We start from the raw sequence: 23,034 nt of genomic DNA, 5'->3' as shown, positions 1-23,034 counted from the left end.
AGTGTAGGGCTTCAATTCCCCCAAGTTTGCAGGGAGTGCTGCTCTCCAATACAAACCCAGAGGGCCAAGCAAGCGTTTTACCCATTGGAATTGCCATATCCAAAGTCATTTGTATTTATGAATTTAAAATCAACCCTTAATGAACTGCAGCAAATACGTCTTGCTTTTCGTAAGCACAATTGATTTTATTAGTGTGAATGTAACTGATCATTTTGATTTTCATTCCCTTGGACTTCTGACTTTGGTGGATTCCCTACTATGTTTATCGCTTGTGTTGACACAATTCCACAATTTGTGAGGCCAGGTGCCAGATAATGGAGCTCACAAAACAAAACATTCCACATATCCTACCTGTAATTACCACTAGGAGGTTTATGTTATCGTTTTATCCCAGTCAGCAGATCGTATTTATGGAAAATCTGATATGACATGAATGCAGCATCAGTTTCGGGCGATGGTTAATCGGAAAAAAAATCAGATGCAGGCAGGTCAGTGTTATTGTGTTGAATAGACATGTTTTCATTGCTTTGACTTGTTTTCAGCTGTTCAACTCAAGATTGCTTAGGCCCTGTGGGTGTGTATTGGAGAGCAGCGTTACCTGCTAACTTGAGGTAAGTAAAGCGCTCTCAATTGTCGGGATGGAAAACAATTGAGAGCACTGCCACACGGTTATCGGTTAAATAACCTAATTCCACTAACGTTACTTAAATACCACAAGGTAATAACGGAGCTACAATGCTACAATCTCGTCCCAGCTGCATCCAATCTTGGTGATTAGTTTATATTCTGGTTTTCATTGCAGTCAAGTGCCGCAATAAAAAGGAGCTGATAAACCACCATCACAAGAATTTCATTAGTATGGCTTTCAATGGGGACTTCTATTGTCCCATGATGGATTGATTGTCCGATAAGGTTTCAAAGGCTTTTCCCCCTGACAACAATACAAATCTGGGGGAAACACTGAATCATTATTTTTTAGGATTTTGGGGGTTTTTTTGGCATTAAAATGTTCAAATGGCAAGATATTGGCACAAAATATCCGCAGTGTCAATTAACAAGCAGGTAGTTGGTGATAAGCTGTGACCAGTTTGGTGCTTGCTAAATTGACTCACCTGGCATTTGAACTCTGTCTCTCTATGCTTGACCAACCAAGCTAAACTGAAAGTGATGCAGCAGGCTGGCTGCTAGTGTCTTTATAGCTTTGTCCCATGGTGGCACATACACAGTAAAGGTTTTTGAATATATTGGGACCGACAGACCAACATACCAACAAATCGGCTGACCGACTGACCAAGAGACCGATTTCTACTTTATTCTTTATTTGGATCCCAATTAGCTTCCACAAAGTGGTCGCTAGTCTTCCTGGGGTCCACACAAAAACAACAACAATAAAAAGACAATTTGAAATCACACAGTATCAACAAGAAAAATCCATTTAAGCCAAATATAAAGATCAGAAAATAAATGAAATGACTACAATAAACCTATAATGGAAACAAAAGCAAAATTGTCACAAACACACGGCACCAAAAAAATAAATAAAAACAAACAAAAAGGTTCCAAAACAGCAACAACGCAATAACAGCTATTTGAGATTCATCAATTTTTGTTTTAGTGACTTTTTGAAAGAAAATCTGTTTTTGATCTGTCTGATGTTGGTGGGGAGCATATACCAGGCAGAAGAACCTCTATAAAGAACAGTTCTCATCATACAATTTGTTTGTGGACTAGGTACTACCAGATGACCAGTACTCACTTGACCTGTCATATACCCATGACAAAAACCAGTATATACTAGCTGCTGGTCACAGCTAAAAAATATTGGTATTGCTGTTGGCTTTCAAAAACCTTATCAGCCAAACCTAGACTTCAGACTTCGCTCTAAAATTATTGGTATCGGCCTTCAAAAGCCCATATCGGTCGAACCCTAGTAAGTAATGTCACGACTGTCAAATTTAATATGATTAATATTACTGTAGTTCAGGGCTTTGCTTTGTTATAAGCCTGCGTTGAGTTTGGACTAGTCTTCATGGACAGTATCTCAAGTCCACACATTATTGTAGTACCGTACTAGACTATGTCTCTGTCACTCTCCTATACCCTTTTACACCAAAATTAGCGCATATATGGAGGTTTTCTAAAGGCAGGTAAACCCGCTAAAAATAGGTGATTGACTCCTTTCCCATTGCCAATAGACAAGTTTGCCTTTGCTTTTTTTCCTGGTGTGTGACGTTCGATGTCACAGACGCGCCGGAACACAGGGTTAGCAAACAGTAGAAAGCAGCATGGAGGCCAGTGCCAATATTACGGTGGTTACTTTTTTATATCTTTTACTTCGGTCTCTATTTCAAACTTGACTGAACGGTGCCATGCCATTGTTCCGACGGCTCATTATTCCGAAACCCCAATAGTCCGAAAAATGTCTAATTGGACCGAAAGCCTGTTTGTCTCGTTTCTCAAACAAACAGAAGCACATGGCTAATTATTATGCAGAATGACGTCATCGCACCTTCCCGGGTGCAACGGAGGAAGCTGGCTGTCGGACCTCGCGGCCGGATTTACTCTAACAATCCCCCTTCCCTGGTTGGAATTATGCAGCGTTCCATGCAGCAGTGATATTACGATGGTAGTGAGGGCTTAATCCCCTAAGAAGAACAAGCGACTTACGTTTTCTTCATGGACGCACATGGTCTGATGTTTGGAGCAGTCGAGTGGTGTAGTTGGTAAGTTACCGGACCTCAGTCCCGACAGCCATATATATATAAAAAATAAATAAATAACAATAAATAATGTTCCTGCCTGGCTATTTACGCGCGGAAAAGGGGCGAAAATTAGCGTGTCCACCCGGGTGTCATGTTCCCATCACTGCCAATCGGAGCTGGAGCTGATAAATACCCGTGACTACCGCAGAGTCATTTGACCCGGGAATGAATGCCGATCGTACCCTTTCACACTGAAGACAAAAGCCAGATGTTAATGGGTTTTTTGTCCAGTGTGAAAGGGGCTCTATTTACTGTTAAGTTACATATGTACTTTACCTGGCTATAAGCATGGGCGCTCCTTTAGACCACTCTTCATGGACAGTGTCGTAGATCCAGACGTCTTTAGATACTCCGTTCTCTGATCCCCTTCCTCCCGTCACGTAAACCTTGCAGCCAATCGCGCAGGCACTGAACTCCTTCCGGGGGCTGGGGAGGTCGGCCTTGGGGATGATCTCCTTGGCTTTATGGTCAACCTAAGAATGCATTAGCCACATTGATAATTAAAGAGATTGGGTTTGGTCTCTGGCTCAGCGGTCAAAAGGAAAGCTGGTTGATTATTTCTATTAGATATTAGCTTTATTGATTACAGAGAGTGAGCTGCCTTCCTGAGGACGGGCAGATCTGCATTAGGGATGCTGTCCTTGGCTTTATAGTTTACATGCTGTACAGGTCTTTGCTGTATGGTGTGTTGTACCTGGGTTTATCTTGTCATACATGAATGTCTTTCTCCCTCCAGTATATACACTACTGATATAAGGAGCATCTGTCTACAGGGTGTGTGTTATGAACTGGTATTGTGAGATAGGTATATAGATGGTACAGAGATACAGAGATAGATGGTATAATTATTAAATTTACCTGGTATATCTTGTCACACATGAAGGTCTGGCCGCCCAGTATAAGCAGAGTGTGTCCCGCCTTGCGTGGTCGTGCACAAGGACTGGTCACCACTCCATCGTTCTGAAGAATCTTCTTTTTACACTGCATCGCCTCCTCTACTATTAACCTGAGTGTTAAAACATGGACTGAGAGTTAAGGAGGAGACATTTTTGTTGAATGTTCTTACTTAACAGCATGGCCTAATTCTTGATGTCTAGAGGAGATGACAGGCATGGCTGCTGATGCTTATTAGTTCCTGCAAGTCCCATTATTGTTGAGTTCAATTTTGAGAGGAGAGGAGAGGAGGGAAAAAAATGTGGAGACGCTGAGAAGTGGAATGACACATTGAATGAAATGTGTGCCTCTAATTTATCTTGGCAAGTACACTGACTAGCAGCATGCTACTGCTTGGACAGCTGCTCTGGTGAGGGGGCCATTCAACCACATGCTAAACTTCAGAATTTGTGGAATGATTCATTGGTTCCACAGAACTTGATTTGATAAAAATAGTGATTGGTTTTCTTCACCAAATGTCAAGGCCAAAGCCTCATCCCTTATGTGAAACTTGTTGCTGTGGGTCAGTATTTCTCAAATATGACGTACTTCATTTGGATGCTGTAATAATACTGAGCTAAGCAATGCCTTCCATTTAATGGACTTGAGGCACTCCTAGTGAGGCTAGATATACTGTATGCTCTGAATAGAATCAATTCCTAAGTATTGTTTATTGGCAATGGTGTCAGTCGAAACACCGGTGAAGTATGTACAGTACTGTGCAAAAGTTTAGAGAAATTTCTTAGAAGTCTTAGATGTTTATTTGTTTTCTGCATCAGTGTGTCAGTAGATTGCTGTTTATTGTACATTTTTGATATTCAGAAACTTTTTATTTCATTAGTTTTGAAAGCATCTTCGCTTTATGGATTTCTTTGACATATGCCTAAGACTTTTGCACAGTACTGTAGGTCCACATAACACACAGTGAGTTAGCTAGCGCAGCTCCATGTCAGCCTTCTCCAAAACAACTTAATTGAACGGGAATTCCAAAAAGCACTGTCACAACGCATTATGTAATAACACCGCATTATGTAATAACTCAACAAAATGTAATAAATGTTCACTTCATTATGTAATAACACCCACATTTTGTAATAATCTGCCACATTTTTTAATACACAGCCTGAACGCAATATGTAATAAATTATTATTTAATTTCGATTAATTCGATTAATCAGCCATAATCTTTACTCTTGCACATGTGATCCAATTAAAGAATAATTCTGGATATTTTCACCCTGGGTCATATCTTCCTAGTTTTTGCCATTGTGACAACTGATCATGTTAAAATTTAATCAATTAGCCTGCTTCACTTCATCATAAGTTATGCAAAAAAAAAAAACACACACAAAGGTATGTCTATCCATCGGTTTTGGTCTTGTGACCGCATCCAGACATTTTGGAAAGAGGCCCATTCTGTGATCCATGTGAGATTACCAGTAAACAGTATACACTGACTTCTTCTTTTTACCTGTTAAACCGGACAATCTTTTTGATACAGACACCAAATCTCTGTTAATAATTCTTTTATATTTGGCTAAAAAGTGTATCTTGCTGCGTTGGTCCACACTGCAGGTCCCTACAGTCGGCATGTGGATATCACAGATATCGGCCCTTCTCCCTCTGGAGAAATTGACTCATGATCTCAACCGTAAATCGGACAAATTCTGGAGACTCTGGAAACCTTTGCATTCTTTCCTACAGAGACTCTGACCTACTTGTTTGTCCCTGGAAGGCGATGGCTGATTGCTCCATCTGTATGTGCTATTTACTTGTTTCCTGTCGTATTCCTGTACAATTTATGTATATTTTTTTATTTATTTATTTATTTTTACTTGTTTTTCCTTTCAATTTAACTTTTACGTATACTGTTGTTGGTTTGGGGTGGGATTTTTCTGTTGTTGTTCATGTTGAGAGGTGTGTATGTGTTTGTTAAATTTAAAAATCAATAAAGTATTAAATTATGTTAAATCCAAAAAAAAAAAAAAAGATATGCAAATAATTCAATCATCAAGGTCCCTGCAGATTCAATTCATTAGACATATGCAAACATAAGCTTACCTGCTCCTCTTGTCAGCCATAACCAGCTCTTCACAGGCTACAGCCTCCAGCAGACATTCAGATGGCAGCAGTGCCAGCCTGATGCCCCTCAGCAGCTCTGGTAAGTGGTGCCGCCGGCCTTCCAAGTCATACCGAACCCACCGCATTACAGAGTTAAACACCACCTGCCAGGAGTCATATCTATTAACAATTAAACATCAAATATTTAAAAAGAAACATTTGACCCGAGCTATGATGAACCCATCGGATCACAGTTAAATACAACTTGGGAGAAAAGATAATTTATTATTTTTAAATTAACCTAAACTATTACAGATATTCAATGACACTTTTATCTGCTAGCTGTGAACGAGGTGCTAGGCAGGAAAGGGACAAAAACAGGGCACTGAAAGCGGTGAATCTCATGTTTCTCCAGTGCGGTGTGGCTAGCTAGGAAGCCACTGCGGGTTTCTATCCATTAAAGGTAGCTAGTGATAGCTTAATGTTTTTAAGTGAAGTCTTATTTTTCTTTGAACTGAATGGAGATGAACTTACTTCAACTAGGGAATTCTGTTTGAATTGAATTGTGATAAAGTCAGGTAACCTAAAGGATTTCAGTAGAACTGATTTAATATCAAGTTTATTCAACTAGAAAATTGCTATTTGAATAGAATTATGACAAAGCTACCTCAACTTAAGAATTCAAATTCATGTGAAAAAAACATTTGTTCACTCAACTAATTTTGTTTAGGAAGGTTAAGTCAATGCTTAGTGTAAACAAACTATCTCCTCAAATTCACTTAACTCAGAATTTTAAGGCTGCAGAGATACTAACTTTTTTAAGTTGAAACAATCCGTTTTTTTTTTTTACAGTGTAGATATGATTACAATGTGGGGAGGAAGTTTATCAATTGCTGGAAAAAGGGTTTCTTAGCTTTGTTAGCATTCGTCACTGAAATGAATGACCAGTACTGGTAAGCTAGTTCATTAGAGGAAAGGAAAGACATAAAGAAGAAAGGAAAGAATGAAGGGGGGAAAACAGATCCCTCACCTGTTCATCTTCTATTTCCAGCTCATCACTAAGTATCAGTTCCAGCAGTTTATCTTTAGACAGACTGTAGAAATCCTCTGATTCTCTCACCTAAAGGACAGACAAAACAGAGCATTATATATTAATATTATACGTGATAAAATATCTTAGCTATCAAACTTAAACAATCAGTTGACATGGATTGTCCAAGAGTGACTACAAACTCTACATCAATGGTCTTAATAGTTTGCACACTAAGAGTATATCATCACCATTATAGCATCAAGTCAATGGTTTGTTCTCTCTTACCAAATGAATTACCGTATTTCCTCTAATATTGGCCCAGGCCTTTATTTACCTCAACTGCAGAGGGTACCAGGCCTTTATTGGAAGCAGGCTTATATTAGAGACAGGCCTTTATTTCTAATTCCCTCTGTTTGATAAGTATATTTGTTCATATTTTGGTACGAAGCCTCCTTGTTTTCTGATCTGCTTCTGTTGGGGTTCGTTAGGTAGCCGTTTTTTTGTTACCGCAATGCATTACCGATAATTACGGTAAACGATGACGGCACGCTCCAGAGACTTCCGCCGGCCAAGCCATCTTGTGGCATACTGCCATCTTGTGGCACTTGTACGTTACTACAAACTACAGTTACATTATATAACAGGCACCAGGAGTTTACCGGTATCCACCGTTTTTGGCTGGACCGCAACAGCTGGGCCAGCCCAACGTGAATGTCTGTCACTGACTGACTGACTGACTGACTGAGTGATCAAGTTACACCATTGGTCGGCCGTGGCACGTGGCACATCATAGGATCACAGATCCAGAAATTTAAGTTTTGTTTTGTCCGTCATCTTGTTTCTCCGCTGAGATCAGGAGCCCGTTTCTCCCACACAGTAAGCAGGCTGACCAATATCATGCATGTAAGCTGAAGCTAAAGCAGAATCTATACAATTATATGATATCACCGTTTATTTCGATGCATATGCGCGAGCTCAGTCTACCTAAAGCCCTCTGTTCTGTCGGCGGAGAGAGAGACACAAACAAGCATGGGGGTTTCATCACGCCGAGGGCTTATTGCCGACCTTCCTGAAGTTTCCCGGGGCCACGGTTCTGGCCGGTGCCCATAGCTGGGCGCCGATTTGTTCCCGGTGATCCGGCCGAGATTTCGGCGGGGTTCCCGACAACGATGCGTCACCGGGTGTCCAGCGAACAGCGTTTTCGGCACCGATGGGTACTAGAACACCTGGCACTTGGATCGGGAGGATCGATGCGGGCCGTGAGCGCGGTGGAGAGGACAGCGGTGGAGAGAGGAGACGGGACGCGCTGGAATGGAGATCAGTATGAATGTATGGACTATTATTCTGTATTAGCAGTCTACAGCGGAGTTAGTTACACCATTGGTTGGCCGTGGCACGTGGCACACTCATCCACGGTCCAGCCATATACTAGGTTTTGACCTAGTCTTGTTTCCTTTGTTTTTTTCCCCGGCCTGTATTTGGGGCCGGCCTTTATTTGTTCGTGACGACCACGGCCCCGGCCATGATCGGAGACCCGGCTTTTAATTGACTACGGGCCGCTATTAGAGGAAATACGGTACAATGAATGTTTACAGGTGGGACAAAAATGGCCAAAGCAAAATGGTTGAGGATAGGAGCTGTGGCATCAAACAAAAACAAGGATCTGCCAGCCTGTGTTCTTAAACTCTTCTAAAGTGAGATCCATAAGGATTCCTGGGACCTAGTAAATATTGCTACTTTTATGATGTGCGGGGCCAGCAGCAATAGGCCTGCAACTCAGTTTCGGCTCCAGCCCATAGCTTAAAAAACCAGACTAGTTAATCAAATTCTCAATTTTTCTGCTTGTATGACATCATCTTTGGCATCGCATATATTACAGATCAAATTAATTAAACACAATTTCACTAAAACTTTATTGTCAGGAAAAGCACAGTCCTCAGCAGCCCAATCAATCCAGTCAATCTCATTACTAAAAGTTGGATCAGTCAGTAAGGATTTGAAAATGGAGAATGGTATATTTCCCCTCATAGTTTCATATCCATCGATTCTGTTTTCACTTCCATCATCCAACTACGCCAAAGTAATGCAGTTCAATAAACTGTGAAAATGAACTGTGTCAGAAATGTCAAACGAGGACAAGAGAAGTTCACAGCTTAGCTATTTAATTAAAAATGTTCAAAAATGTTTTGGATTTGTGTTGGATGGCATAGCAGATCTAATACTTATGTCACCAGACTATCCGGTAAGACCTTCAACCTAATGTTTAGTATCAACTAATGTATACTGATTGTGTTACTTAATAATATGATGCTTCTATCATTTTTATTTTTATTTTTTTTATTGGGTTTTTATTGCTGATATATGTTTAATATAAGTTGGGTGTATGCTTCATTGGTTCTGTTTCAGCATTTTACTCATGCTTATATTCATATATTTATGTTGCTCATGTTACCTTTGGTCTCATGTTTTATGCCTGTATTTTTTGTCTGTCAATGTAAAGCACATTGAGTTTACTTGTAACGAAATGCAACGAAAAAAAACAACAAATTGCCATTGCCATTGCCAATAGTGTTCAATACCCCAAGTGCACACATTTTCAGTATGGGTTTCAGTGAGACTCAAACCCTTAATTAGACGTTTACTCCCATGCTCAAACCAATTGGTTTTGCCATGATAATTTGAAAATAAAATAATAATGCATTTTTTGCTGGTTGCAGCAAGATTTTGGACAGTCTGCCGTCAGATTTTAATACAGTAATATCAAAATCAGTTTGCCGTCAGATTTTAATACAGTAATATCAAAATCTGACTAGATAGATAGATAGAGAACAAGAGAGGCTGAAAAATAGTGCTTTCATGTGCAAGAGTCTGTGAAGAAAGTGAAGATGGATGATATAAAGTTAATCACCGAAGTGGAACAAGAACAGATCCTGTACAGACCCACGGTGCATGTGTTCAATTCTATGCACTGAAGCACTGCGACATGGTTAACTTATCTAATTCCACCAACGTTACTTAAATACCATAAGATGACGTCACCTACCGTTAAAGTGTGTAGGGCAGCAAAGACGAGTTACTGTCTGCAAATCCCCGTTACTGACTGTTGAATGTTAAGTTTCACTTTTGTTTTCACACTGTGTTCAGTGCTACTGGTCTGCTGTCTGTACATCTCCAAATGACAGACATGATGTGATGTGCACATCAGGTGTATTGGAGAACGGTTTAGATCAAGTTCTATACCATGAGCAACTTTTGTTTTTTCCCTCTGTATGGGAAACACTGCATCTCACAGTCAAAGACGCCCTCTAGAGGCCATCTGACGAACCGCATCATCTCACTAAGTGTTACCTGACTGACTGACTGACTGACTGACCTGAATTTGGCTTGAGATGCCCTCGGCTGTGCCGTGGGAAAAATACAGGAAGCTATATGGTCATCAGCATTGTTTCTAAATAGAAACATTAAAAAGTGTTACACAATGTAAGTATAGTCTAACTTCATTACGTGTCCATTCCACCTCTGGTCTGAACAAGGGGTAAGTTGGTGTCCTGTAGAAACCACATGTCTCCAAAAACTCAACTTTACAGAGACTGCATATGAAGTCGACTGCCTGACATTTTTAATGCATTTTCAATATTTTGGCTAGGTCCCAGGGTCATGAAACATTTTCTTCAGAAGAGACTGAAAGCAAGAGTCGATCTGACCTTTGCCCTCAGGCTGCAAATCTGTGTCATCTTTTAAATCACTTATTAAAACTCAACTTTTGTAGATCTGCTTAGATATGAGGTTTCTGCAGGATGCCAGAAAACACACAACGTAAAGCTCCTTTACCGTCTCATAGTGTACCAGACACATCCGCCATGACAGCTCGTACAGTCTTTTACACTGATGGGCGTCTGACAGCAGCATCATTCCCAGACAGTTGGAGGAGTGCAGGTTCTTTTCTAAAAACTCTGCCGCTGCATCCCGGATGTCATGAAACTGCAACATGTCGCCTGCCTCTAACAGTGACTCGGCATTCTCCTCATTTATGATGACTCGCGAAGAATAGGCAAAGTCCAGCAGCAGCTCCAAGACCTTGGAGGGAAAATGAGAACGATTAGACAGTTAGCTGACATGTTTTTATTACTGTTACTGTTGTTGGTGCTGTTGTTAACTAAAGAACAGACATTTCTGTCATGTTAGAACATTACATAAACTGCTGGAGAAAATGTGAAACACTGTGACCAAGAGGCCCAAATAATGGTTATTTTGTACAACATACTGTGAAGAAATTCCTTCCTAGCGTTTAATTATGTCTCTGTGATTATGTTTCCATCATGAATTAATCTGTAGGCTGTCAATAACAAACATGTATACTGTAGCACACACTATAATGTTGCATAGGTCTACTAACTAGAACTGAACAACTAGAACTACTAAACCATGTGTTGTCCTGGATACCAGAGATAACAAGACTAGTTAATCATAGGGTAGTTCCTATAATTTGAGGTTTCATTCAGGTCTATATTTAGCTAAACATTGAATGAATGAGATTTAGGGCTGGGCGATAATTCAATATTATCGTTTAGCGTCTTTCAGTGGAATTATATCGTGATGATATGAAGACATTTTAATATCGTGACACACATTTCTGCTGTCTAAATTGATGATGACAAGCAAATTTTACTTAAAAACTCAAACGTCATTACAAATTTCTCTTCGCTGTAATGGAAAATTAACTACTTTTTAATCAATTACCCCAATACCTTACATGTCCACGGGATAGGACCCTACCTATTAATCACCCTGTTGCAGAGATTTGGTCTACCAGTGGCTAGCGTCATTTGGTTTGGTTGTGTGTGTGAAATAGGGCTGAACGATTCTGAAAAAATATCTGATTGCGATTATTTTGACTGATATTGCAATAGCGATATGATTTGCGATATTAGAGGGAATGATAATTTTTACATCATTATTCTCATTTTCATTGAAAAACGTATTAAAATGATTATGGTGTTATTTTTGCAGGGATCTGTACCAAACAAAGATGTTTTGTTAAGTCTGTAGAATATGATGTGTAGGCCAGGACATCTCTGCAACACCACAATATTTCATTTAAAATGGTATTTTGACACACATTTCACCTTTAACAAATATTGCGCCTCCTGCGATTTGAAAATTGCAGTAGGCCATATTGCGATTTCGATAAAATTTCGATTAATTGTTCAGCCCTAGTGTGAAATACATTTTTCGTACTTTTCGTACTCCTGCTTTGGTTGTGGAGTCTTTAAGTAAAAACAAATGAAGATTCATGATTTGTTTTAAACTCATAAGGCAGCTACGTTCACATCATCTTATTCAGAAGCACATTGTCTACGTTTACACAATTGGTACAGCACCATGACACATTCTAGGCACAACATTAATTTCAATAGGCTGTATAATCTAATATTTGTAATTGAAATAATATACTGTATAATATAATTAGGGCTGTGAAAATTAACAAACAAAAAAATTAACGCAATTGACACAGCTTCTTTTTTTTTAATTTTGATTGGTTTTCATGAAAATGACTTAAAATATACTTCCTATGTGCTGATTATACATTAATTTGGTGATTTAGTGATTAATTTGGTCATTCGACATTTAATTATCAATGACTACAAGCTTCAGTCTTAAAGGATAAGGCTGGTGTTTATTTAATGCATTGCTTACCGTCAACAAATCCTATGAAAATAACAAAATCAACAATGCGTTTGCTCTACTCCCGTTTAGCCGTCAACCCGGAAGTCATTGGCTCCAATTGTAAGCTAAAAACCTTGAAATACAGCTCACAAAGACATAGTTTACATTTTTAAAATCGCTAACTGTTACCATGAAAAGTCAGGCTGTTGTAGTTATTACCAAATCAAATTCAAATGGGAACAAATTCTTCATTACACCGGGGACTATTTTTGGTGCTACAGAACTACTTTCCTGAGATGGAAAACGTGTTTACAGTCGGCTTATTAAGTTGTTTGAGGAAAAAGTCGGCCCGGTGCATCGCGATGATGAAATATGTTGCAAATATGTTTCAATAGTTTTTTTAATACAATGGAGTTCTATGGCTGCTGGGACATGGCTGCATTGGGCACCGGCTACATGGACGAGACTTGTTGTCAAAAAAAAATCATTGCTGATTTTGTTATTTTCATAGGATTTGTTGACATTGCATTAAAAAACACCAGCCTTATCCTTTAAGAAAAAAAGAGTGATTAATCATGATTAATCACAGCAAATTGCATGATTAATTAGTTAATTCTTTTATTATATATATAATATTTATTTATATACATTTTTTAATCGATTCACAGCCCTAAGTATAATATACTAATAATATACTGTATAATATAAATACATGCAAATTATGATTAGTGGTAGCAGCAGTACCTCAGGGTGTATACTATCTCTAAAGTTGACATCACTGTCCAGACTCTCTCGCAGCCCTCCGCTGAACATGGCCTCAAAGTACCGACTGCATGCTGCCAAAACCGCCCTTCAAGACACAAAGGAAAAATGTTGTCAGTGTCCTATGGAAAAAAAACACTCAGAAGTTCTATTTGTTAGAATAACAGGTTCACTGCCTCACATGCAATTAATTTTTCAAAAGTTTGGCTTGGTGCCAGGGTCATGACACATATTGGTTTGCAGGGGATAAACAAACAACAACAAAAGAACAAAAAAAATCTGTCATTTTCATTCATTCACAAAAAACACTTTTATATTTCATTGCAAATTTGTCCAAATTATGTCGTCTTTTAGATCTTTGATTGAAAAAAATTCAAGTAAAACATGTCTTCATGCAGCTTTTAAAGTCAAATACTAGGTTTTTAAAGGATTCATCCAGTGTTGGTGAAAGTTAGCATTATTTTCCAGAGTGGCATCTCTCCCTTATGAAATTGTTGTTGTTAGGGTTATGTTTTAGCTTAGATAGAATAAATATTAAAGATGTTGTACTTAAGATTTAAGACGCAATAATTTGCAGATACGTGGCATTCCTAAGGGCTCTGAGAAAAACGACTTCTTGGCCTCATCACTAAATCTACCAAGAGATTTTGGATATTCGCATAGAGAGCAATGACTGCCAAGCCGAAACAACACTGCCCCCCCCCCCCCCCCCCCCCCCCCCCCCCCCACCGATTCCTGGACTACCCTGTGAAGGAAACGGTTCTACAACAAGCCGGGAAACAACACGGAATCACATATCGAGGGCAAAACATCTGCTTTGACCAAGATGTACAAAGGAAACGGAGACTGGTGCGCAAAGTAATAAAACAACTAAAGGAGAAGAAGAAATACACCCGGAATCAGGAACGAAGACATTCAACACACGTTCAGACCCCGCATCTCTACTCAAGGAAATGGGGATACATATACAGAGAAAGACACATATAAAGGTGAATGAAGAAAGGGAAAGACTACAGAGGGAGTTGATACAGGACAAGTGGGACAAGAGCTGAGGGGAGGAACGAGAGGAGAGGATCATCAATGACAGATGCAGATCTCTCCAAGTTTTCGTTCAAGGAAAGGACTGAATAGGTGAGGATTCCAGAGTGAATATTGAAGACTAAAAAACTGAAACAAGATCCAGAATGTGATAATGGTATATTTATTTTTGCCAAATGTAAAGATATAAGTGTAGCCGGTTTATAGTGTTTATTTTTTAAAAACTAGGCCTAACCAATACTATGGGTTTTTCGGTATGGAGCAGGTGATATGGTCTTATTAAATCGAGTCTACAAGATTTGGAATGGGTTATAGTGACTTGTTACAACAGCAAACTGTTGGTTAGTTACAAGTGCACATAGTGCTATTCCCCAGAGAGGACAAATGGTGGTTGAGGCTTTAAAACAAACCTTGAAAGAATATTTCCAGTTGAATGATAATGGGTAAGTGTCACCATCAATCCTCTGGGAAGGGTTTCAAAGCAGTTTTAAGGGGGGAAATAAGAAATGTCATCCAGTTTAAAAATATACATCAGGAAAAACAAAGAGAGCTAGAGGGTAAGATCGAAAGATTAGAAATCGAACATAAAAGAACACAGCGAACAACAGCATCCTGCTTGAATTGAAAAAGACCAGACATACCCTGGGTGAGCTATTCACACATAAAGCAGAAGGAGCTCTATGCTTTGCCAGTCAGAGATATAGGCTAATGAAATGGGCAAACGTCTATTATCGTTCCAGCTGCCCAAACAAGCAGGACGGTCTCTAAAGTAACCCACCCTGCCTCTAAAAAGATGGTGACACATGCCGAATCATACTATAAAAAAATGATATGGTGATTCAGAATAGGGCTGAACGATTTTGAAAAAATATCTAATTGCGATTATTTTGACTGATATTGCAATTGCGATATGATTCGCGATATTAGAGGGAATGATCGTTTTTACATCGTTATTCTCATTTTCATTGAAAAACGTATTAAAATGATTATGGTGTGAATTTCGCGGGGATCTGTACCGAACAAAGATGTTTTCTTAAGTCTGTAGAATATGATGTGTAGGCCAGGACATCACTGCAGCACCACAATATTTCATTTAAAATTATATTTTGACACATTTCACCTTTAACAAATATTGCGCCTCCTGCGATTTGAAAATTGCAATAGGCCATATTGCGATTTCGATAAAATTTCGATTAATAGTTCAGCCCTAATTGCAATTTTGAAAATGCAGAAAGGGAGCAACGAGACACATCATTCCCCCTATGTTGCGTGAAAATATGATACGACAAGATATTGTGCATGACAGACAGACAAACCCATCCATACTCCTTTCATCATGGGGGATAATTAAATGGGGAACGGCACATGATGGACCACATTTTTTCATGAGCTGACCAATCACAACGAAGCAAATGCACGGGTTTTACAACTTATGACAACAAGCAGAATGAGAATGGAGCAAGTAGCCATCGAAAAGTTGACTGCTGTTTCTCTGTGTTAGGGCTGGGCAATATATCCATATTATATCGATATCGTGATATGAGACTAGATATCATCTTAGATTTTGGATATCGTAATATCGTGATATGGCATAGCCTAAGTGTTGTCTTTTCCTGGTTTTCAAGGCTGCATTACAGTAAAGTGATGTCATTTTCTGAACTTACCAGACTGTTCTAGCTGTTCTATTATTTGCCTTTACCCACTTAGTCATTATAGCCACATTACTGATGATTATTTATCAAAAAATCTCATTGTGTAAATATTTTGTGAAAGCACCAATAGTCATCCCTACAATATTGTCGCAATATCGATATCGAGGTATTTGGTCAAAAATATTGTGATATTTGATTTTGTCCATATCGCCCAGCCCTACTTACAACTGAACATTTAGCCCACTTCATAGAAAATACTGAGATATATATATCGTGTATCGCCATTCAGATATGATTTTTTTGGTCCATATTGCCGAGCCCTACTCTTGTGTTGTTGGTGATTTGTGCGACAGCTGGACCTCAGCGGCCATTTGCTGATTTTAGAAGTTAATGCCTCTAGTCATTATTGGGGCTGGGCGATATGGACCAAAAATCATATCTCGGTATTTTTAGGCTGAATGGCGATACACGATATATATCTCGGTATTTTCTACGAAGTGGGCTAAATGTTCAGTTGTAAGTCGGGCTGGGCCATATGGACAAAATCAAATATCACAACATTTTTTACCAAATACCTCGATATCGATATTGCGACAATATTGTAGGAATGACTATTGGTGCTTTCACAAAATATTTACACAATGAGATTTTTGATAAATAATCATCAGTAATGTGGCTATAATGACTAAGTGGGTAAAGGCAAATAATAGAACAGCTAGAACAGCCTGGTAAGTTCAGAAAATGACATCACTTTACTGTAATGCAGCCTTTAAAACCAGGAAAAGACACTTCTGCCATATCACGATATTACGATATCCAAAATCTAAGACGATATCTAGTCTGATATCACGATATCGCCCAGCCCTAGTCGTTATGGCAAAACAAACCTTACCTGTGGCATGGGAAGGAGCGATCCCCCGCCCACAGGGTGACGTCGGTGAACATGCACTGCTTCCTCAGGGCGTTCAGGTGGGTCAGGACACTGTCCGGGTGCGAAGGCTTGTGGAACAGCGAGATGTTCATGGACCCCGTGCTGGTGCGGGATTTGCGATTCTCGTGAACGCTCACCGACATGGCGGCCTCGCTCGGCACCTCCAGGGAGTCGCTCGGAACGATCTCTCCGACTAGCCGGCGACAGCGCGCGTGATGATGATGATGAGAGGGAGGAAGAGGTGGAAAATGATGAATGAGAATGATGTAATATGCTCTAAACGAGGTTTGGTAGTGTTGGTGTACTCTCCATAGAAGAGATGAAGGCAGCTGATCAATTAGGGAGCCGGGCAGCTGAGATCACATTCATATAATCATCATTAATCAATAAACTGATCTTTGACATTGCAGGATGGTACACAATCGATACGTTTCAAAAGCGACCTGTATGGTTTGATTTGCAATGAAGCAGAGACTCATGATTTTTAATGTGTAAGATTATTTGTGATGGCTGCCTATACTGTGCTCCAGGACGTGATCCCTATGGGGATTTGTGCTAGCATGGCTAAAACAAAATATACCATATAGAAAATACAAAATGTGTGTTTTTCCACCTGTCTTTAGGCCTACTCAAGTTAATCGACCAAGCAAGATTCAAAAGATAAACCTTAATAATTCTGCAGAACTTAGCTATAGGCCTAATTAGAGGACGTAAACACTAAACATGAGGCCAAACATGCAGAATAAACAGTTTTCTATTAACAGCTGAGGCCTGTAGTAATTTGAAAAATAAAATCCTGACTCCCGACAACAGCCTTCTGTGTTTCCCACGGGTTGAAAATGTACTTTGTTTAGGGTTAATTAGTTGTCTTTACCTTGTGTCTGAAATAGATTAATCCACTTCTAGTTAAGTAAAGGTGCAATTACTGTATGTTATGAACATAAACAAGCTGCCTACAATTAATTTTGTCCTCAAAACATGCTAATTTTGTTGAAATGTCTTTAGACACCTCCCTTCCATTTTAGGCAATAAACAAAAATATGCTATTTTAGTCAATAAATACAATGGTAGCCTTGGATAACACATTGCTATGGTATTGGTCTCGAATTGGGTTTGAAGTTAAAAAAAAGCCTGAAGACAGAAAAGCTAACTATGTAGTCTAACACAGTGGTTCTCAACCTTTTTCATATCAAGGACCCCTACTTTAGTCCACATTTGGGCCCCCGGACCCCCATTTGATGAGTTTGTCTCTCAAACCCAAATCTGAGAACGTTGTTATTGTCAGATATGATTTTGTCCAGAATTCCACGACTATCTGTATTGTAGGTAGAGAGATAACAGAGAAACTATGATCAAAACAGTCATTCTTCTACATTCTCTAATTGTGTTAACTTCTTGTAAATGAAATAATAATCAATTTTGCTGGGGGACCCCCTGGAACCCCCTCAAGGACCCCTGGTGGTCCCCGGACCCCACGTTGAGAACCACTGGTCTAACACCACCACCGCAACACAGATGACAGACAACAATGGGACTGAGCTCTGAAACGAAAATATTACACAATTAAATATTGGCTAAATATGGCAGTTGCGTCTAAAACTAGTCTAAACTAAAATGATGGTGTATATCTCAGATGTCTTCACACCAAACCTTACCCCCCCCCCCCTCCAAATGATTACCGAGTAATACCACAATAACACACAAACCAAAATACAACAAAAGGGATTGAGCTCTGGGACCAAATGCTTGTCTTGTTACTCCCCTCTGAGAGAGACACTGGAGGCTTCGTGATCTGAAGTCTACATCTCAACGGAGAGAAGGATCAAAGACAACACGGAGAAACACTTTCAGCTCTCTCTCCTTTCATCTCAACCCTCTCGTCTCTTTCTTCCTTCCCTCTAGTCTCTTCTCTATTTTCCAACTTAATCAAATCCTCTGCTTTCTTCTCTTTGTTTCTCTCCGTTGTCTTTTTTTTTTTTTTATGAACATCAAGCATGGGATTCTTCTTTTTGTTTTCATCTCTTCACCTTCATTTTCGAATCTCGGGTTACTTCTCTTACTCTTTCCTGATGCTAGGGAGCCTAGATGAGCTGCTGATCACGTCGGGACACATATAGGTCTGCTAATCCTGAATTATTAATCAGAGATGGCTGGAACGCATAGAAATAGGCAGATGGGGTCCCAGGACCTTGAAGTCGTCCCAAGAGGTGTCCTCTTTTTTTCTGCTAATATGGATTCTGAGTTTGAAACTTTTAAAGGAACACTCTGCCGTTTTTCATATCTCTATATATTTGCCGTAAGGATAGTTTAGTTTAGTTTAGGGGTGGGAGCGATATGGCCAAAATCTCATATCACGGTATACGTAATTTTATATCACATACAAATATATATTCAATTAAGAAATGGTCTAATACCCATATAGAAATGCCTGTTTTTGGCTAATCCAGTGAATTAAATACTTGACAAATGAACAGTACTTCATTACATTTGATTATTTTCTATATAACACAAATGTCGACAAAAAGATAAGTATGACCAACTGGCAGCTGCCTCACATTAGGAAACAACCAAGTTAAAAAACGAAAGACTAAAAGTATAACTAACATTTTTTTCTCATTGTCATTCAAATTTAAGCTTCCAAACGAGAACAATATTTTATACAACAGGTGTTACAGGTTGACAGGTGCAAATAAATAAATGATTTTTTCTGGCTGAGCAATTTCATTCTAATGACTTGATGAACAAAAATTTGGTCAAAATATAAGAAGTGTTATGTGGTTCATTTGAATTTCAAGGACCTTTTAAGCACTTGGTTAAAAAAGGGGCTATTTTCTTATTTTTCCCCCTGAAAATTCAAGATTTTCAAGCACTTCAAGCATCAATTTCTATACATTGACCAACTTCCTATGTTGTGGCGGCTGTGCTGATGCGTCACAGATGGGTCTATGTATGGGAAACACTGCCTCACTCAGCGTTTCTCTGGTCAATCGTGGACGCCATCTCTTTTATCGGACGGATCACCAAAAATAGAAAAATTATTAAAACAGGGCTCCGGATCTGTGTGGGAAACACTGCGCTAATTTTGTTTTTGTTTTGTATTTGGAGGTGGAAACAGACTGCAGGGGGCCAACCTAGCCGCCTGCATGCAGCTGAGTAGGCAGGGGCCTCTTCAGCAAGCCAAGAAAAAATAGGCTAACTGCTCCCAGACAGGCTGCAAACTTTACCACCTTCTGTAGTTGCAAGTTATATATATTGAATTTCATATATTTAATGAAATTCAATACGCCAAACAGCTTTCAGCACTTCCCCTGTATTTTTTGAAACAGTAGTGATTGGGGGCCATTCATACAGCAGGGTTGTGGCACTCGCAGCTGCTCTTGTTTCTTATGATTGAGGTTTGAATTTCATATTTTCTCTCGCAGCGGTGGCAATGTTTGTGCTATGGCGGCCCACCACTGCTAAATGAATACAGAGAAAACACTGGTTCTCAGTCTCTAGGCCTATTAGAGCATTCATATCATATTTCTTCATGATATATTCATATGTTTCGCCACAGCACTTTCATTGTTCAGGCCTGTAGGCCATTACAGCAGATCGGCAATTGCTCCCCATCCCATTCATTAGACAGGCTATTGGCTTAGTTCAAATGTGTGGGACAACTGTACAGTGTTTCCCATACATAGGCTTATTTGTGGCGCATGGCCACAATAATGGCATGGGCCGCTATAAAAAAAAGTTGGTCAGTAATATTAGGCTACTCACTAGTCAATGATAGGGACGTAAGACATGAGTCAAGAAGAAAATTTTGTATGTATTGGTTATAGGCCTGAACAATTAATCAAAATTTGATGGAAATCGCAGTATGGCCTACTGCAATTTTCAAATTGCAGTAGAAATGTGTGTCAAAATAGCATTTTAAATGAAATATCGTGGTGCTGCAGAGATGTCCTGGCCTACACATCATATTCTACAGACTTAAGAAAACATCTTTGTTTGGTACAGATCCCCACAAAAATCACACCATAATCATTTTCATGTTTTTCAGTGAAAATGAGAATGATGTAAATATTATCATTCCCTCTTATATCGCAAATCATATCGCAATTGCAATATCAGTCAAAATAATCGCAATTAGATATTTTTTCAAAATTGCTCAGCCCTAACTGGTTATAGACCTAACATGAAGGAATACCCTGATGTTTCCAATTTCAGTTGGTTCAGTCTTCGCGTAACATTTATTACGTTGAGCTTTCTACATTTTTCCCTTCGTTCTCCCTAATCATGGCATGTTAGCATAACATGACACAGCTAGCCATTTAGATGTGCCAGAAATGAAGAAAAACAACCAAAAACCCAAAGCCTTACCCTTGTCTGTTTTGTAACAGGCCTGTTCCTGTGACAATATTATAGGCCTACTGTGAATCCAGAAATACTGAATTGTATGATGAGACAGTATTTACCCTCCATTCGCTTGGTTGTGGTGGCCCCCAATTGCTACAAAAATCTGTGAAAAATAGTTGTGGTACATACAAATTCAACATCAACATCTAAATAAGTGCCATTGTCAAACTGTCAGAGGTACTGGAAGTGATACACTGCAAAAGAAATCAATCTCAAAAAGACGGTTTCTTAAAATAAAGTTAAAAAAAAATGGCAGTATTTTTTATTTATGGGTAAATGTTAAGGTGGACATTTTTTTTTGCAGTGTACAGGGAATAGGAGCTGGAGCAAACCTAAAGCACAGGAACTAGAGGAAACTCAGTGAGATGAGTGTATTGTTACACACCCCGACTGTCCGGTGAGTGGATGTAGACTTCAACAAACCCACACGCTACCAGAGATTAGAAGAAACGCTGTCTCAGCAACTTCAACGCTGTTTGTGTGTATATGTATGTGTGTGTGTGTGTGTGTGTGCATCTGCATTTGCTGACATGCAGTTTTTCCGGCCAGAGCAACACCAGGTCAGTCATGGGGGGGGGGGGGGTTTAGTGTGTATTTCACAGACCACAGTGCAGACTTGACAAGGACCTCAATGTGGTCGGGTTGGATTGTCAATAGATGGCAAAAGATGAGAGGCATGAGCTCACACGTTCACACACACACACACACACGCAAGCACGAACACTTGGAACACATGGAAATGCAGTGAGCAAGATGGGGCACAGCTTATTGTGAATGTGTGTGTGTGTGTGTGAGTGTGTGTGTGTGTGTGCACTCAGGACACCTCCGTTTCAGGGAAGGGGGTTGGGAGAGGCACGTCATAGCAAACCATGCAGGGAAGTGGAAGAGGAGGGAGGGGGAAAACAGCAGGGTTTCCCATATAGGGATGGGAGGATATAAGATTTTACCTTTTATCGCGATAAAAACACTCAAGATAATTTCATCTTGGTGAATTTCCATTATCGGGATAATAGTGAATATCCTCACGGGTGACTTGAAAAAGCTGTCTAGCTCACTAACGTACAGTCCTGTTGATTTCCTGATTGATTTTGAACCATGTGAATGCTTGGATATCAGGTTGATAGGTAGATTATTTTTATTAATGGATTTTTTTCTCACATTGTGATTACCTGCTGGGTGTTGGCGAGAGTCTGAATCTGTCCTTGTTTGTTTTTCACTAAAAAGGATGTTCACAAAAAAAAAAGATATGTGTCCTATGATACAATAAAAATATTTGTTTCTTAACAAAATGTAAGGTAAAGTGATTCCTGGATGTTTTAGTGCCATTTTAAGAGTTTTAAGCATATTTTGATGATTATCGTAAATCGCAATTATTTTGGCCAGGATAATCGTGACATGAAATTTTCATATCGTCCCATGCCTATTCCCATATATTGATCATATTTGGGGCAGCCCACCCAGGAAAAGTCATAGACGCCCAAATACACTTTGTTTTAGATTTATTTTGGGTACTGTGATGCACTAAGCTGCCATTTTTTCCACTGTGCTAATTAGGGCTGGGCTATAATTCAATATTATCGTTTATCGTCTTTCAGTGGAATCATATCGTGATGATATGAATATATTTTGATATCGTGACACACATTTCTGCTGTCTAAACTGATGATGACAAGCAAATTTGACTTAAAAACTCTGATAAAATGAGGTATGGTAGGAATATTATTTGAAAATTTCTGTTTTGTTTGACATCACACCTAACATTACCATTCGGTTCAATGAGATGAACATTCATTT

General features: G+C 39.3%; 1 protein-coding gene across 1 annotated transcript in view; it reads right to left on the bottom strand.

The window, feature by feature from the left end:
- Positions 1-23,034, bottom strand: part of enc2 (ectodermal-neural cortex 2) — a 38,379-nt gene that overhangs the window by 4,044 nt on the left and 11,301 nt on the right. The window contains exons 2-8 of the mRNA XM_071519678.1: positions 16,801-17,032; positions 13,201-13,306; positions 10,621-10,866; positions 6,787-6,876; positions 5,757-5,920; positions 3,621-3,768; positions 3,039-3,235 (exon numbers count right to left, since the gene is read on the bottom strand). Coding sequence (XP_071375779.1) covers positions 3,039-3,235; positions 3,621-3,768; positions 5,757-5,920; positions 6,787-6,876; positions 10,621-10,866; positions 13,201-13,306; positions 16,801-16,982 — 1,133 coding nt within the window. The 5' untranslated portion in view covers positions 16,983-17,032. The remainder of the gene's footprint in view (positions 1-3,038; positions 3,236-3,620; positions 3,769-5,756; positions 5,921-6,786; positions 6,877-10,620; positions 10,867-13,200; positions 13,307-16,800; positions 17,033-23,034) is intronic.

The sequence above is a fragment of the Centroberyx affinis genome, unplaced genomic scaffold, assembly GCF_046629955.1.
Source record: "Centroberyx affinis isolate AG114_WGS23_722 - 3 ecotype Tasmania unplaced genomic scaffold, CSIRO-AGI_Caff_v1 ptg000721l_1, whole genome shotgun sequence".
NCBI lineage: Eukaryota > Metazoa > Chordata > Actinopteri > Beryciformes > Berycidae > Centroberyx > Centroberyx affinis.
Note: the sequence above shows the minus strand (reverse complement) of the source record. Positions and strands in the feature narration are given on the sequence as shown.